This window comes from Haliotis asinina, chromosome 2 (genome assembly GCF_037392515.1).
Source record: "Haliotis asinina isolate JCU_RB_2024 chromosome 2, JCU_Hal_asi_v2, whole genome shotgun sequence".
Classification (NCBI taxonomy): domain Eukaryota; kingdom Metazoa; phylum Mollusca; class Gastropoda; order Lepetellida; family Haliotidae; genus Haliotis; species Haliotis asinina.
This window is the reverse complement of record NC_090281.1, coordinates 344672-361564: the sequence shown is the minus strand read 5'-3', so window position 1 is coordinate 361564 and position 16893 is coordinate 344672. Positions and strand designations below refer to the sequence as shown.

At 41.4% G+C, this 16893-nt stretch overlaps 1 protein-coding gene across 2 annotated transcripts in view; it reads right to left on the bottom strand.

Moving 5' to 3' along the window:
- LOC137273094 (G-protein-signaling modulator 2-like) overlaps window positions 1-16893 on the bottom strand; it is a 234008-nt gene that overhangs the window by 15160 nt on the left and 201955 nt on the right. For both annotated transcript variants that reach the window (XM_067805542.1, XM_067805541.1), the window contains exons 12-14: window positions 9767-9916; window positions 8162-8327; window positions 483-676 (exon numbers count right to left, since the gene is read on the bottom strand). In XM_067805542.1, the coding sequence (XP_067661643.1) occupies window positions 483-676; window positions 8162-8327; window positions 9767-9916 (510 nt within the window). The remainder of the gene's footprint in view (window positions 1-482; window positions 677-8161; window positions 8328-9766; window positions 9917-16893) is intronic.

Genomic DNA, 16893 nt, shown 5'->3' with positions numbered 1-16893 from the left:
AGTCTAGACTACCAGTTGTCCAAATTTAATGTTTGTGGAATTTGCAGTGACTGAGTGGGTTAGGTGCCCAATTTTGTGTTCTGGTGATTAGGTGGCTGACTCTGAGGGTCTGGATTTGAATACCGAATGGAACTCAACTCAAAAAGTACTAGAATTTGTACTTTACTAAGAAAGTGGAAACACAAATATAACATATGTTGTAGTTTGTGTATATTATATAAACCCAGGGATTTCATTAAGAGCGAAAATGGACAATGTGCAGTGTAAAAAATCCTTTAAACTCACTTTTCTGCAATTCTTTCTTTCATGTCTTGGATGATCTTGCTCCCGAACATGATTGTCAATGTGTCAAAATGCATATCATAAGAAATTAATGCAGATATAATTGATATCCCTGGAGCTTCCTAGCACAGTATAACCATGAAATGTAAATGCACTTCCATGTGTCTGAATACCTTTCAAATACCAAAGACAGCTCTAACCTGACATCTCATCAGCATCTCAAAGAAGTTGTCATCTGGGACACTGTCGTCAGACTTCTGCTGGAGTAATTGCCCAATCACTGCGTGTGAACTGAGGCCGGGGAATGAGGGACACTCTGCTCGCTGATCGTTCATGCGTGATCCCTGGATGCCAGCCACCATGTCCAGGAAATCATCTGTGCCAGGGGAGGCAACTGCAATGGGAAAGATAATTTCTTCTTACTTTAACTACTCATTACATAAAGAAGAAAGTGAATTTGAAATGTATCAACAATGGCAATCATTCCGAGATTACCATTAACACTAGCCTTATTTTCTTGAAACATATTTCTGATTTCTCAAATTAAAAAAAAAAATTCAAGGACTGCTATTATGAGTTACCTCGCCTTACTTGGCTACATAGGCACAATGTGACACCAAACTTCTCTGATAATGCAACATACAGCTTTATGGATTACAATTTCTTGTTTACTACATTGAAGAATTAATTGGAATTTGAAGATAATTTCACCTTTGGAAATTGTCAGTTCAGTGTTCAGTTCTCAGAGGTGTCATATTGTAAGTAACTTAAAATGAAATACTGTAGAAATAATATTTATGTTTTAATCCAAAAATATCAGAGTAGACCAGAAATAACAATAGTATACACCAGATGTATATACTGTTCTTGCACATGATTTGTTTGATTGGCATTATTAGAAGCTGGTGAGTAATAAGTGAGTAAGATTCTTTATGGATAATGACTTCTTTATTACATATGATGCAACGTTTCGGTGTGGATCCTTACACCGTTGTCAAGCAAGAGTGAAGTAATACAGCACAGAACAGACTTATATACATGAAGAAGGATAAAGCAATAACAACATGTAGGTATGAATCAAAGGGGAGTTAACAACAACAACAATGGATGATGGTAATGATCTCACAATAAGAGGAAGCCAGTGGTGACTGTAGCTGAAACAAAGTATACATGGCTGATAGGGTAATTAGTAATGATGGCTGGTGAGCTCAAATTTGTTACTTATATCAGTTCATTGTATGCAGTTGGGATGAGATATCCCTGATCTCTGTTGATTGACTCCTTACGACACCAGGTAACCAATGTCCTTGCCAAAGCCAGCCCTCAACCACCCAACCTGACAGCTGTCGAAAAACAAGTCATCCATGACCTCCGAAATGACAAGGACATCACCATCGCCCCAGTCGACAAGGGCAAGGCCACAGTCATCCTGAACCCTCCAGACTTCCACAACATAATAAAAAGTACACTGTCATCAGGCTCCCCATTGTTCTCGGTGCCCTTGGTTTGGTACCTCCTGATCTCTTGACGTAGATCAGGAGAGTGCCCAGGTTCTCCATCGGGAGCACAGCCCTTCTGACAATCTGGGTAATGCAGAAAGCTGCAGTGTTGGGGAGCCTTCATATTCCCCGTAAAGTTCTTGGTGGTTTTGACTAGGCAGTGTGTTCTGGGAGAAGTCCCATTCGCTGTCTGGGCCTGCGTGTAGAGGGGGTGAGGGCCCTGAGCTGATTGTGCCAGGATCACCCAAACCCTCTCTGCTGCATATCTATCTTAATCTGTTAAAAATAATAATAATTGTCGACTCAACTTGAGATGTACTCGCAAAGGCAGGTGCAGACTTCGGAATCTATTCCAATCAGAAGGGGAATATTTCAGGGGGACTCCTTCAGGCCTTTGCTTTTTTGTCTGTCTTTAAATCCTTCGAGTTTTCTGCTCAACAGGGAGGAAGGGTACCATCCTGGACCTCCTCAGCACAGATCCCCAACACCTCTTTCTCATCTCCTCTACATGGATGACATTGAGCTCCTTGCCAAAAGGGAGACCAGTTTGAAAGAACAGGTTCTCCTTGTCGAGTCCTTTTCTAATGATATTGGCATGACATTTGGACAAATGTATTTCTCTTCATTTGAAACGTGGCAAGGTAACTAATAATGGATTGGTCGGTTACAAGGGGGAGGAGTTATTGAGCATCTCGTGGAAGATCAGGCCTACACCTATCTTGGAATGCAAGTTTGAGACAAGCTCCAGAATGCCCAAATTCAGGATAAACTGGGCCGAGTATAAATCTCGTTTAAAGAAAATCTGGAGCTCAGAGCTAAATGCTCAAAAGAAGATCAAAGCCACCAATACTTTTGCTGTGCCAGTCCTCTCCTATTCCTTTGGAGTAGTTGACTGGACAAAACAGGACATCTAGAGTCTTGACCGCCTGACCAGAAGGATCATGTCAGATAACAAAGCACACCACCCTCATTCCTCTCTTAATCGTTTATATATGCCAATCAATTCAGGAGGCCGGGGTTTGATTAATGTGGTAGCTCTTGATGATAGAATTTTATTGTGTACTTTTGCACATATTTATTTATCGGATGATCCTCTGGTGATGCACGCCAAGACTCACGATGAAAGCAAGGAATTCCACAGCTATTTTAAGCGTGCCAAGCTTGTTGGACACAATTTGAAAGTTGAAGTTGATTTTGTTGATGGTGATGTACTGCTGGACGGTACAGTGATGGGAGTAAACCAGGTGAAGTCCTTCACCAAGTCTGCTCAAAGTCAGTCCTTTGTGGAGAAGCTTTCTGAGAAGCCATTGCATCCTGTGTACATGCAGTGTGTGGAACAGAACAGCAATCCAACCGACTCCTTCACCTGGATGAAGTCGGCTGGTCTCATATGTGTAACTGAGGGCTTCCTTTTTGATGCTCAGGACCAGTCACTTCCCACTCGCAATCGCCAGAATGTTATTCTTAAAGAAAGTATCAATATGAAATGTCGTCTTTGCAATGAATTTACAGAGACTGTCCAACACCTTGTCAGTGGATGCCCTTCCTTGACACAAACAGCATATCTTAAAAGACATGATGGCATGGCTCACTGCTTCTATTAGCATCTTTGCCATGCCTGTGGCTTTGACCCCGACGTCCATCCATGGTACGACCATGAACATGTCCAGGGCGTCCTGGAAAATGACAGCTATAAACTTCTCTGAAATAGGCCAATATACAGCCTGAGACGAATTCCAGCCAACAAACCTGATCTTGTTCTTTTTGATAAAACCAATGAAACTATTTATATCATAGAATTTTCTGTCCCTTTTGACAGCAACGTGATTGGCAAGATTCAGGGAAAGCATGATAAATATGCAGACCTCGCCTTTGAAATGTCTCGCTTGCATCCCCTTGCCCTTGGTTTGGTACCTGCTGATCTCTTGGCGCAGATCAGGAGAGTGCCCGGGTTCTCCACCAGGAGCACAGCCCTTCTGACAATCTGGGTAATGCAGAAGGCTGCAGTGTTGGGGAACCTTAATATTCCCCAGAAAGTTCTTGGTGGGTTCGACTAGGCAGTGTTTCCTGGGAGAAGTCCCATTCGCTGTCTGGGCTGCGTGTAGAGGGGGCGAGGGCCCTGAGTTGATGATGAGCTTTACCAGCTGAACCCTCTCTGCTGCATTTCTATCTTAATCTGTAAAACATAATGATAATAATAATAATATTGATGCTCACCAAAACGGTCCTCTAAACATGCAATGAGCGTGTTGTGGTCTAAAGTGTAGAAGGCTGCAGACAGATCGAGAAGAACAAGCATGCTAACTTGCCCTGAGTCTGTTGTTTCAAGTAGAGTATCCATAACACTGATCAGTGCTGTTTCTGTGCTATGATTTGGTCTATAAGCCGACTGGAAAGGATCATAAAGACCATTGTCACTGAGATGTGTCACAAGACGAGTCTTGACAGCCTTTCCCAAGAGCTTCGACACATAGGAAAGGTTAGATACGGGTCTATAATTAGCCAGATCTTCAGTATCCAGTCCATTCTTCTGCAGTATAGGTTTCACTAAAGCACTTTTTAAAGAATATGGGACATAACCAACCGAAAGACTGAGGTTTATCATCTTGGTAAAAACTGGCAAAAGAATATCCAGGAATTCAAGCATCAACCGTGTTGGAATGGGATCCATGGGTTTGTTTTGATTGCGCAATGATTTTTCTAACTTCTGCCTCACTCAAGGGTATAAAGTTGTCAAGATGAGCCTGGCAAGAGGAATGTGAGAGTTGTGGAATGGAGGCTGGAACAGTTCCATCTAAGTCCAGGTGGATCTTGGTAATCTTGTTTGAAAAGAGATTACAAAATTCTTCTGTAAGAGTTGATACATCTGAAGTGTGTGGAAGACTAGAGTCCTTCTTCCCCAGAAGGGATGACATGAAGTCATAGAGTGCCTTCGTGCCATAGACTCCTTCACTTGAGACAGACAATAATCTGCCTTGGCTTTCCGGATCATCATGGTTGTTGAGTTCCGTGCTGACCTAAAGATCTGTCTCTCGACATACAGTTTAGACTTTTGCCAATTCCTCTCAGTCTTTCTGTTTCCTGGCAGCAGCAACTTCCTTGGAGTAGAAAGGGATGCTCAATCTCTCTGGGATACTGTTGATAGCACTGGGTGCATGTTTCTCAAGGAGTTGAGTCATGGTGGTGTCGTATGAGTAAAAAAAGAACTCAGCATATGAAAAGTTCTTTTGTAAGAGGTCACACTGCAGAAGATCATGACGAAAATCTTCTCTATTCACGCATTTGATGTTACGTCAAGCATCCCCTGCGAAACTCAGTTCATGAGTTCATGAAGTTCATGAAGACTTCATGAAGTGTTCATCAACTTCAGCTTAAATCTTCATGAACTTACTTCATGAAGACACACTTAATGAAGACTTCGTCAACTTCATGAAGTAATTTCACACAAGACATATTTCATGAAGACTTCAACTTCATGAAGTTGTATGTTACTTCATGAAGTTTTTATTCATGAAGTAAGTTCATGAAGATTTAAGCTGAAGTTGATGAACACTTCATGAAGTCTTCATGAAATCATGACCTGAGTTTCGCAGGGGATGCTTGACGAAATAAAAGAAATGTGGAAAAATATTTTGATATGCCTCTGACAGCTTTCTTAACCCGCAAGTTGATCTTCTCATTGAAAACATTCAATGCTCTCGATTTTAGAACACATTTCACTGTCACTCCCTGTCCAGCGTGATATGACCCTAAACTACGTCAGTTTAGAGTAATGAAATAAAATTTACGACAGGTTACATGTGTATAAACTATTCTTCCAAGTTATGATCGACAACGGAACGATGAATATCACTAATGACTTTGCAATTCCCGCAATTCGTGGACAATACGATGGATATGTCATGAACTGACTCAAGATAAAGGAATCGACTAGATTAACTGCCTATGGATGCATCCCAAGTTGAGCGGTACGTAAATAACAACAATTTTGACATTATTTTGAGTGCCGGAATATGCATATACAAACATAGGTGAAGGGATAAGCAACTCTCTTTGAGGAGAATGACAGAAACATTTTTTAAACATATAGCAGTGTATCAAGTGTTGTTTTTACACAGTGTATGTCTCTTAGTCTCATACAGAAAATCAGTAATGTGTACTGAATGATAATGTGAACTTTGTGTACGATGGGACTTACACAGGGGCATGTAACGCTGGTGACTTAATAATTTTGAGTTGTGTTATCTGAGCACATGCAGATGTTGTCAAGGTGCTAGTTTGGTGCTATGTTTGTTTGGCTTAGATTATGAACAATAAAATAAATTCAGATGAAAAGGGAGATAATTGCTATAGGCACTTTTCATTTTCTCTGTCGTTCAGTTTTGGAATAATCACCGATTGTAAACTAAAAGTGAATGTGCCACAATGTTTAGTCATTTACTTGAGTTGGAAATAGGTTCAGTTACATGAAGATATGTTTTTCTATTTTATGATGTGCTGATTATTTTAAGTGTTGGGAAATACAGATATTTCTGAATATATTTCATTATGAATGTAGACTAGTGATTTAGAAGCCAGTTTTATTACTTGATATGGACACTTTGTATTAAAAAAAAATAATTTAAGGTCATCAGTGTAAAATTATATTATTAAATTATTTAGAATAAGGTCCAGATCGATGGGCTGATTCAGCCACATGTTGGACTAGATTCCAGAAGCTTGACAATTTTCTTCGCTGTTGAGTCATGGGGGTTATCATAGTGAAGATTGAAATCTCCTAGTAACAGATGATTCCTCTGTTTGAGTTTCATTAGGAGATCTGATAGTCATCAAGGACATGGTCAAGAAGATCCTCCATGACCCGACAACCTACCAGAAGATCAAGAAAGACCCCACTGCTAAACTCAACCACCAACATAAAGCCAGCCTCAGCCAACTGAAAGATAAGAACCAAATTAGCCAGCAGCTATACCACAAGCTAACAACATCGAACACACAGCCACCATATGCCAGAACCAACATAAAAATCCACAAAACTCCACCCAAGGCCAGACTGCTTGTGTGAACCAGAGACACTGTGTTCTACAACACCGCCTTACACCTAACAGAGATCCTTGCCCCACTCGGACAAAAACAGCAGACTCCTTTATCTCCGACTCCAGTGACTTCTGTACTAAACTCCTGAAAATTACATCCTAAGTTATGATGTTGTGGACCTCTTCAGAAGTGTCCCCAAAGATGAACCCCTACAAATACTCGGGCAACGCATCTCTGAACTGGAAACACCCCTTGACACCAACCTCACCATTGACTCCATCATCGCCTTGACCTCTGCGTGCATCACTTAGACACTTAGACTACTATGAACAAATCCACCGCCGGCCCATGGGCTCCCCTCTATCCCCACTACACACCGAACTCTATATGACCTCCTTTGAAAAGCAAGCCCTCAGCACCTCAACCATCAAACTACTTGCTGTTCCAGAAAGTTTGACGACACCTTTATCATCCTACGTCAAGACCAAGACCCAGCTACCCTCCTCCAACACCTCAACCAACAGCACCCCCGGGTCCAGTTCACCCTAGAAACACAAACAAATGGTCAGCTTCCCTTTCTAGATGTCCTTGTAACAACAAGATAGAAACCAGTGTCTACAGAAAGCCAACCCACTCTGATCAATACATTCATCCACCCATACTCCAACCACCCATTGAAAACCTCTACCCTCACAAGACAGGCCATAAACCTCTCCTCCAACAGTCGTACTGCAGAAATAGAGCAACTCCACCATGTTTTCACCAAGTTTAACCACTACCCGTCAAAGTTTGTTGATAAAATTATCAGATCCACACTCCACCCAACAAGAAAAGAGGCCACCAACAAACCTGAACCAGCACCTATTCGTATCTCTTTGCCCTTCATTGGAAAAACCTCCTTCCACATCAGCCATCTCCTAAAGCAACAAGCAGGCATTGAAATCTATTTACCAGCTCTACATCACTGAAAACCCTGCTGAAAGCTAATGGCAGGAACACCTCTAAACAAAATCAGCTACCGAAAGGTGTCGTCTACAAAATTAACTGCGACTGTGGCGAGCAATATGTAGGTGAAACCTCCAAGCCCATAAACATCAGAATCAAAGAACACTTATTATCTACAACTAAATCAGATAAAAAATCAGCAACATCCGACCACATCATTAAGGTCCCAATCACAGCATAATTTGGGACAATGTAGAGCATGTACATCAGACATAAGACAATCTTTCAGTCAAGCACATAGTCAAGAAATTCAGGAACAGTGGCACTCACAAAACAATTACATAAGAGCTCAATTCAAACAAAATGGTCTGTTCTTAAAGTAGACTCAATGCTTTCACCTTGTGAGGAGAGGGCTTGACCGTTGGGTTGAGGTTGGGTGGTGGCTGTGGAAGGGGTGGCAGCCGTCGGTTCTGACAGACGAAAGGAACATCTCTGGTCATCTATCCTTCGACTCTGGAACCGACTAAGGAGATCAAAGAAGCTGTCGTCATCAGAAGTCTCATCCTGAAATACCAGTAATAGAGTAAGTGAGTGAGTATAGAAGGGGTTCATGAGTTCATACATTTGATATACAAGGCAGTTATACTTTCAAGCTCCCGGACATTTAAAGACAGGGCACAATGCCATTCTACTGCAAGCAATGAGGTACCAAGACACCTGATATTCACACCTCTAAGCTATTCAATATTCACATCTGCAAGGAATCGTGTTCACACGTTCAAGCCTTCATACTGACTGACAGATGCTGACTTTGTTAAGTCACCAGCTAGTCACAAATTCAAGGTACCAAGAGTTCATTTTGTCAAGGCTCCAGTCAGTCACCTTGTCAAGGCACCAGGCAGTCACTTTGTCAAGCCACCATACAGACTCTTTTTCAAGGCACCGAGCAGTCACTTTGTCAAACCACCAGGAAGACACTCAGACAATCAAGCCACCAGACAGTCATGTTGTCAAGTTACAAAGGGTACAGTGAAAGCTGTCTTAACAGGCACTCATGGGGACGAAAGAAACAATCCGGTTTAAACAATGAGCTGAATTGTTAAACTGCTGACAAACGTATAAGTCACGGATGGGACTAAGATTTTATGTCAGTGTTGACAACTTGCAGGGTTGGACAGATGCCAGTTTTGACAGCTTCCACTGTAGTTTCTTTGTCAATCCACAAGGCACTGACTTTGTGAAGGCATGAGGTGTTCACTTTGTCAAGGCACCTACCATACACTATACAAGCCACCTGACAGACATTTTGTCAAGGCACAGGACATTCACTTTGTCAAACCACAAGGCAGTCACTTTGTCAAGGCACGATTATGTCAAGACACCAGGAGGTTACTTTGTCAATGAACAATGTGATTATGATTACACACTAGGTGTTCAACCCTTGAAGCCAAGAAGATTACTGCATCATGCTACCTCAGGGTTCACAGTCAAACAATCTGGCAATTACTCTGTAATAATGTATCATACACTCAAGAATTATGGCTTAAGCATTCATACCTGCAACCCACCACATGGTCAAACAATCTGGCAATTACTCTGTAATAATGCATCATATACTCAAGAACTATGGCTTAAGCATTCATACCTGCAACCCACCACATGGTCAAACAATCTGGCAATTACTCTGTAATAATGCATCATATACTCAAGAATTATGGCTTAAGCATTCATACCTGCAACCCACCACATGGTCAAACAATCAACCTATACTGTATTGTCAAGCCGCAAGGCAGTCACACCTTCAGAACATCAGATGTTCTATTTCAAACACCTGTTGTTGGGACAGAAATTAACAGGTCACACCTTCAGACTAGCTGGTGTTCACACCTTTATGACACCAGGTGGTTCTATAAATAATCCCTGGCATCGAGACACAAGCCACCTGGTCACACTTTCCACGTACATAAAGTAACCGTAGTAACAGATAGTTTGTGGAGTTTTACCTTTTCTTCCTGGAGCACAGAATCTGCAGTTTTGGGGCGAACAATGGCTGCCTTTTCCCTGGGCGCGTCCATGGACATCTCTGTAGCAATGCTGGCTGACTTCTGTACCTTGGGCCGAGCTCCTCCGCCCACCTTGGAAACATTCTGCTGCTGGTTAACAGTCATCATGTTACATGTATTAAAGATTTTCTTCCTTGGAAAGGGCCTTTGTATATGCATTTTGTACAAAGCCCTAAATATATATACTAATACTATTGCTGGTTATATGAGGGGGTTATCGACTTTAAAAGCCGTCCCTTTGTGCCAAAACAATTTCCAAGGTTATGTATTTGACCATGTCATTGACTAGGGATAATATTTCGCAAAATAATTCACCATTGTGGTAACTAGATGATGTTTGTATAGTTCATGATCAATCAAACTGTAACCTCCACAGGTCAACCTACCCATTTATCTAACACTAAATGAAACTGGTCCAGACAATGCTTTCAGCCAATGAATAATGTTGTTCTTTTCTGCTTTTTTCATTCAGATGGCTGTGACACTAAGTGAATCAAAAGTGACCACCAAGTCATGGTTTTATTAAATGCACATGTTTGAGTTTATCCAACTATGAGTAATTCATTATTTACTGTATTTTAACACCATATCAGAATTTCATGCTTTAATACAGGGCTGGTTACATGTTAACAGGGCCGGCAACACTTTTCAGTGATCAGCTCTGTGGGCTTCCTGGCTTTTAGTAGGAGTTTCATACACTGCAGTAATACTATCCGTCTGCATGTTATGCACTTTCTCTTGTTCTTGCAACGACCATGGGGTCTCCTAAGACCTTGTCCTGACACATACCAGCTCCATCTATTGCTGTTGGCTGTCCCGAATAGCTCATACCCAAACACCCTAGCTCCATCTATTGCTGCTGGCAGTCACCAGTAGCTCATGCCCAAACACCCACCAGCTTCATCTACTGCTGTTGGCTGTCACAGGTAGCTCATGCCCAAACACCCACCAGCTCCATCTATTGCTGTTGGCAGTCACCAGTAGCTCATGTCCAAACACCCCCCAGCTCCATCTATTGCTGTTGGCTGTCACAGGTTGCTCATGCCCAAACACCCCCCAGCTCCATCTATTGCTGTTGGCTGTCACAGGTAGCACATGCCCAAACACCCCCCAGCTCCATCTATTGCTGTTGGCTGTCACAGGTAGCTCATGCCCAAACACCCCCCAGCTCCATCTATTGCTGTTGTAGCTCATGCCCAAACCCTAACTCTACCTCAAGAACAAGCGATAATATGAGCTAATACACTCATCTACTGCTGTTGGCTGTCACAGGTAGCTCATGCCCAAACCCTAACTCTACCTCAAGAACAAGTGATAATATGAGCTAATACACTCATCTATTGCTGTTGGCTGTCACAAGTAGCTCATGCCCAAACCCTAACTCTACCTCAAGAACAAGTGATAATATGAGCTAATACACTCATCTACTGCTGTTAGCAATCACAAGTAGCTCATGCCCAAACCCTAACTCTACCTCAAGAACAAGTGATAATATGAGCTAATACACTCATCTACTGCTGTTAGCAATCACAAGTAGCTCATGCCCAAACCCTAACTCTACCTCAAGAACAAGTGATAATATGAGCTAATACACTCATCTACTGCTGTTGGCTGTCAGAAGTAGCTCATGCCCAAACCCTAACTCTACCTCAAGAACAAGCGATAATATGAGCTAATACACTCATCTATTGCTGTTGGCTGTCACAAGTAGCTCATGCCCAAACCCTAACTCTACCTCAAGAACAAGTGATAATATGAGCTAATACACTCATCTACTGCTGTTGGCTGTCACAAGTAGCTCATGCCCAAACCCTAACTCTACCTCAAGAACAAGTGATAATATGAGCTAATACACTCATCTATTGCTGTTGGCTGTCACAAGTAGCTCATGCCCAAACCCTAACTCTACCTCAAGAACAAGTGATAATATGAGCTAATACACTCATCTATTGCTGTTGGCTGTCACAAGTAGCTCATGCCCAAACCCTAACTCTACCTCAAGAACAAGTGATAATATGAGCTAATACACTCATCTACTGCTGTTAGCAATCACAAGTAGCTCATGCCCAAACCCTAACTCTACCTCAAGAACAAGTGATAATATGAGCTAATACACTCATCTACTGCTGTTAGCAATCACAAGTAGCTCATGCCCAAACCCTAACTCTACCTCAAGAACAAGTGATAATATGAGCTAATACACTCATCTACTGCTGTTAGCAATCACAAGTAGCTCATGCCCAAACCCTAACTCTACCTCAAGAACAAGTGATAATATGAGCTAATACACTCATCTACTGCTGTTAGCAATCACAAGTAGCTCATGCCCAAACCCTAACTCTACCTCAAGAACAAGTGATAATATGAGCTAATACACTCATCTACTGCTGTTGGCTGTCACAAGTAGCTCATGCCCAAACCCTAACTCTACCTCAAGAACAAGTGATAATATGAGCTAATACACTCATCTACTGCTGTTGGCTGTCACAAGTAGCTCATGCCCAAACCCTAACTCTACCTCAAGAACAAGTGATAATATGAGCTAATACACTCATCTACTGCTGTTAGCAATCACAAGTAGCTCATGCCCAAACCCTAACTCTACCTCAAGAACAAGTGATAATATGAGCTAATACACTCATCTACTGCTGTTGGCTGTCACAGGTAGCTCATGCCCAAACCCTAACTCTACCTCAAGAACAAGCGATAATATGAGCTAATACACTCATCTACTGCTGTTGGCTGTCACAAGTAACTCATGCCCAAACCCTAACTCTACCTCAAGAACAAGTGATAATATGAGCTAATACACTCATCTACTGCTGTTGGCTGTCACAAGTAGCTCATGCCCAAACCCTAACTCTACCTCAAGAACAAGTGATAATATGAGCTAATACACTCATCTACTGCTGTTAGCAATCACAAGTAGCTCATGCCCAAACCCTAACTCTACCTCAAGAACAAGTGATAATATGAGCTAATACACTCATCTACTGCTGTTGGCTGTCACAGGTAGCTCATGCCCAAACCCTAACTCTACCTCAAGAACAAGCGATAATATGAGCTAATACACTCATCTACTGCTGTTGGCTGTCACAAGTAGCTCATGCCCAAACCCTAACTCTACCTCAAGAACAAGCGATAATATGAGCTAATACACTCAACACATGAGGAATGGGGTTCATTCTTGCCCAAACTTCACTTGTATTTTTCTTGAGTATCCAAAACATGTTGCACCTTTGCTCTCTGAAAGCCATGACGTCTTCACTCGCAGACAACAAGAAATAAACTAAGAGAACAATAGATGGAAATAGGTGTGTTTGGGCTGGGTGTTAAAAGGAGATTAAAACTTTTGCTCCAGGTTGATCCAACTCCTTGGTTATTTGAATAAGAGAAAAATTTGAAGTTGGATAAGTGTTAAAAATATGAAAATAGCACAAAGTAAAATAGGAGAAACTCCTCTGTTTGAAGCCGCTTTTGGTGGTTACCTAAGTAAATCTTGAAATAGGAAACCCAAGTTTTCACACAGATCTAGATGGTAGTCCTCCACTTGTTGTTACTCAAGGTATAGGTACAATATATACAATGGGTCCAACTGACCCTGGACAACTGCCCCTTAGCTATCTGCCCTCCGTCCATTGTGCCCCCTGGACAACTGCCCCCTAGGCTATTTGCCCCCTGTGACAAGTGAGTCCTGTTAACTAAAATTGGATAAGTAAACAATACCGCTTAAGTAAACGTTTTCACATGGTCCCTGGAAGTAAATCACTGACCAAACAAGACCTGATAACTAAATTAGCGATCATCACATGATCAGACATGAGGGACATGTGTCAGTCACCAGGTAAATAAACATCTCCCACTTACAGCTTGCTCTGGCGTAAGCAGTTTACAATACACTGACAACTGGAGGCCAGCCCTGATGAGTTGTTCATTGTTATATGTAGCTTGGGAGTATCAGTGAGTAGACTGGTGCAATAAAACATGTTATATTACTTACAAATCTTGTAAGTTACTCTGTCATTTGCAGATATCAATAAGTTTGGATAAGTAAAAAACCTGGTAAGTAAACAATTTTGACGAGTCCCTTGAAAGTTTACTTATCAGGTTTCCACTATATATATATTTCAGTCTTCAGATTCACTTAGAGTTCATATGTTCAAAATGCTTATAAATCTCATGTTATCTTGGAGAAAGTTAATCTTGGAGACGGCTGTTCAGTAATGTGGCCTTTGCTAGATGAGCTGAAATCATTAATTGCTGTTAAAACTTTCACTTAATCTGGAGTTACATCTTGAAAACCCCAGGATATCATGGAAAAAACATTCTGATGGCCTTACTGACCACCATACACCTAATGCAGATTAGTTAATCCCATCATCTCTGATTATGCTGGCATATAACCACTGTGGAAAAGGTGTCCTGCCAGTCGTTTCACAATCATGGAGTGGATTCCAAGTCAGAGGGCGAAGGCCAAGTTAGCTTTAGAAGGATTCGTGTATGTTCATCAGAAAGACTTACAGGGTGGAGCTAACTCTTATGAATGTGTGAATAGAGTGAGTGAGTTTAGTTTTACGCTGCTTTTAGCAATATTCCAGCAATATCACGGCGGGGGACACCAGAAAATGGGCTTCAAATATTGTACCCATATGGGGAATCGAAACCGGGTCTTCAGTGGGACAAGCGACCGCTTTAACCACTAGGCGACCCCACCGCCCCAATGTGTGAAGAGAAGACGCAGTCAGTGTAAGGCTAAGGTTAAAGTTAAAGAGGGGGAAGTAGTAGGTCGTCTGCATGATCACACACATGCACCTGACTTGAGAGAAGCAGTAGTGGCTAAAGTGAGAAATGACAACCCAGGGGGCACAATGGATGGGGGGCAGTTAGCCTGATACCATATACAATCAATAGGAACACAATAGTCAGGCCCAATAAACATCTCACAAGCTGTGTGGGTTTAAACAGCAAAATACAAATATGTTTTTAGGTCACCTTTGTTAAATTATTATGAATGCAGAGAATTGATATCAATTTCACACTACTCAATAATGATATAAAACTATGAACAATAAATTATTGTCATGAAAATGCCCACAAAGTACATGATTTACTTTTAATATCTAGTAGATATAAAATATCAGTGTATTCAAGAAAACAGAACTACCCTTTGACTACAGTGTGTCATAACAAATACTAACGCATTATGATCAGCATGCACACCTGCAACTAAAGTAGTGCCCGAAATGAGATAAGAAATAAGCCTGAGATAAGAAATAAGCACATGTATATGATACATGTACGACTCTGCCTAGTTGGATATTGAAGTTCTGATGAAATAAAGCACTTGAAGGGTGACTTCACTGGAGGAAATTTGGAAGTTATCACAACATTTATAACTGTAGTTTTGAAATACACATGATAATTATTCAAACAGCCTCAACTAATTAAAAGTGTTTGTAAAAAAACGTTTTTTGTTTTTTTCTAAACATCTATCTGTAAAAAAGATGGAACTCTTGTAGTTGTTATATTCAAAATAATTACATAAAAATGTCTCAATTCAAATTGCAGAGATAATCTTGTTGACCCACAGAAGTATCACTTCATGTATGAGCACTGAACTGACAACATGCGACTTGATGTCTCTGCAGAAGACTTTTTTTGAGTTGTGCTCAGGAAACAAAGCCCATCCCTCAGTTTTGAGACTAAGTCTGAATTGTTTTCATGGAAACCAAGAAAAAAAAAAAAATCGTCAAAAATCTGCAAATAGCAAAAGGCACCACTTTGGGGTCTACCTCACATATCTGCCAAGTTTTGCTGAAAGATATTTAGAAGATATTCGAAATCAAAATCATTTCCATGGAATCCAAATATAATAAATCACAAAAGCCTGTAAATAGCAAAAGGCACCACTGTAGGTTCTGATACATCCACCACATTTTGTAGAAAAATATTGCACGAAGCCCACCCCTCCATTGGGCTTACAATTTATAGTTAAAATTTCCAAATTTTTTAACTTATTTTATCTATTGTGCTAACTACACACTTGTGATGGTATTTGGAAATTTCACTGACATAATTGCTTGAAGAGTAGAGGTCAGCAAGCAGAATGTCGATCCTCCCGGCATGCAACACTAGACTGGTCTTGCAGTCTGCCACACTTTGGTGTAAACATGCTCTGGTTCCCTATGAAGATATTGTGAAGATGAGACCATCTAAAAATGAGGTGGAGACGGAAGATACAACCTGTTGAAAATCTTCGTGTTGAAGATAAGTCTTAGCTTGTCCGAGTATTTCTTGGGGACCAAGAATATTGGAGAATAGAACCCCGGTTCGGTCGGAGCTGGGTCCAAGGATTTGCTACAGTAATGTCTCCATTGTGGATTGTAGAACAGCCCTCTGCTGAGGGGAATACGCCCTGTGAGCCGGAGCCAGATTGTAAGGGGAGGCTTTCCCACGATCGGAAGTTGAAATCCTGTTGTCAGTATGTTGAGGACATAAGAATCTTCTAAAACAATGCAGTTGGGGGCATAAATCCCAAGTCTAATCAACCTACAGGAGAAATCTGGATGGGCACAACTGAGGGGCAGAAGAACCAAGTCTTTTTCTGATATCACAAAGTCATTGTTTGTCACACTTCTGGGTCCACTGTCTGGATGATGGGAACACTCTGAGGAAGAAGATGGCACAGAAGGATGATGTGAACTGTCGAAATGTGAACTTTAGTGGATGCTGGAATCAATGAAGGAGGAGGAGCCGGTAACTCTAAAGCCGAAACGACTGCTTGCGTATGACGCCGGATTCCAGGATACAGGCAGTATACGTCTCATCGGTGCAGACATCGTAGAAGCAGAGGTAATCATAGCATTCACCAAAGGAGATGTAGACACAGCAGAAGCCACAATCTGTGGCGTTGTAAGCATGGCATAGGAAACCATCGGAATGCCATGATTTGCAGATGGATAGGTAAATGGCAAAAGCAGAAGAGACAACTGTCTTCGAAAAAGGAATGAACTGCCACACTCCCACAACTAGGCAAATGTTGTTCTGACATAAACAACCAAAGACTG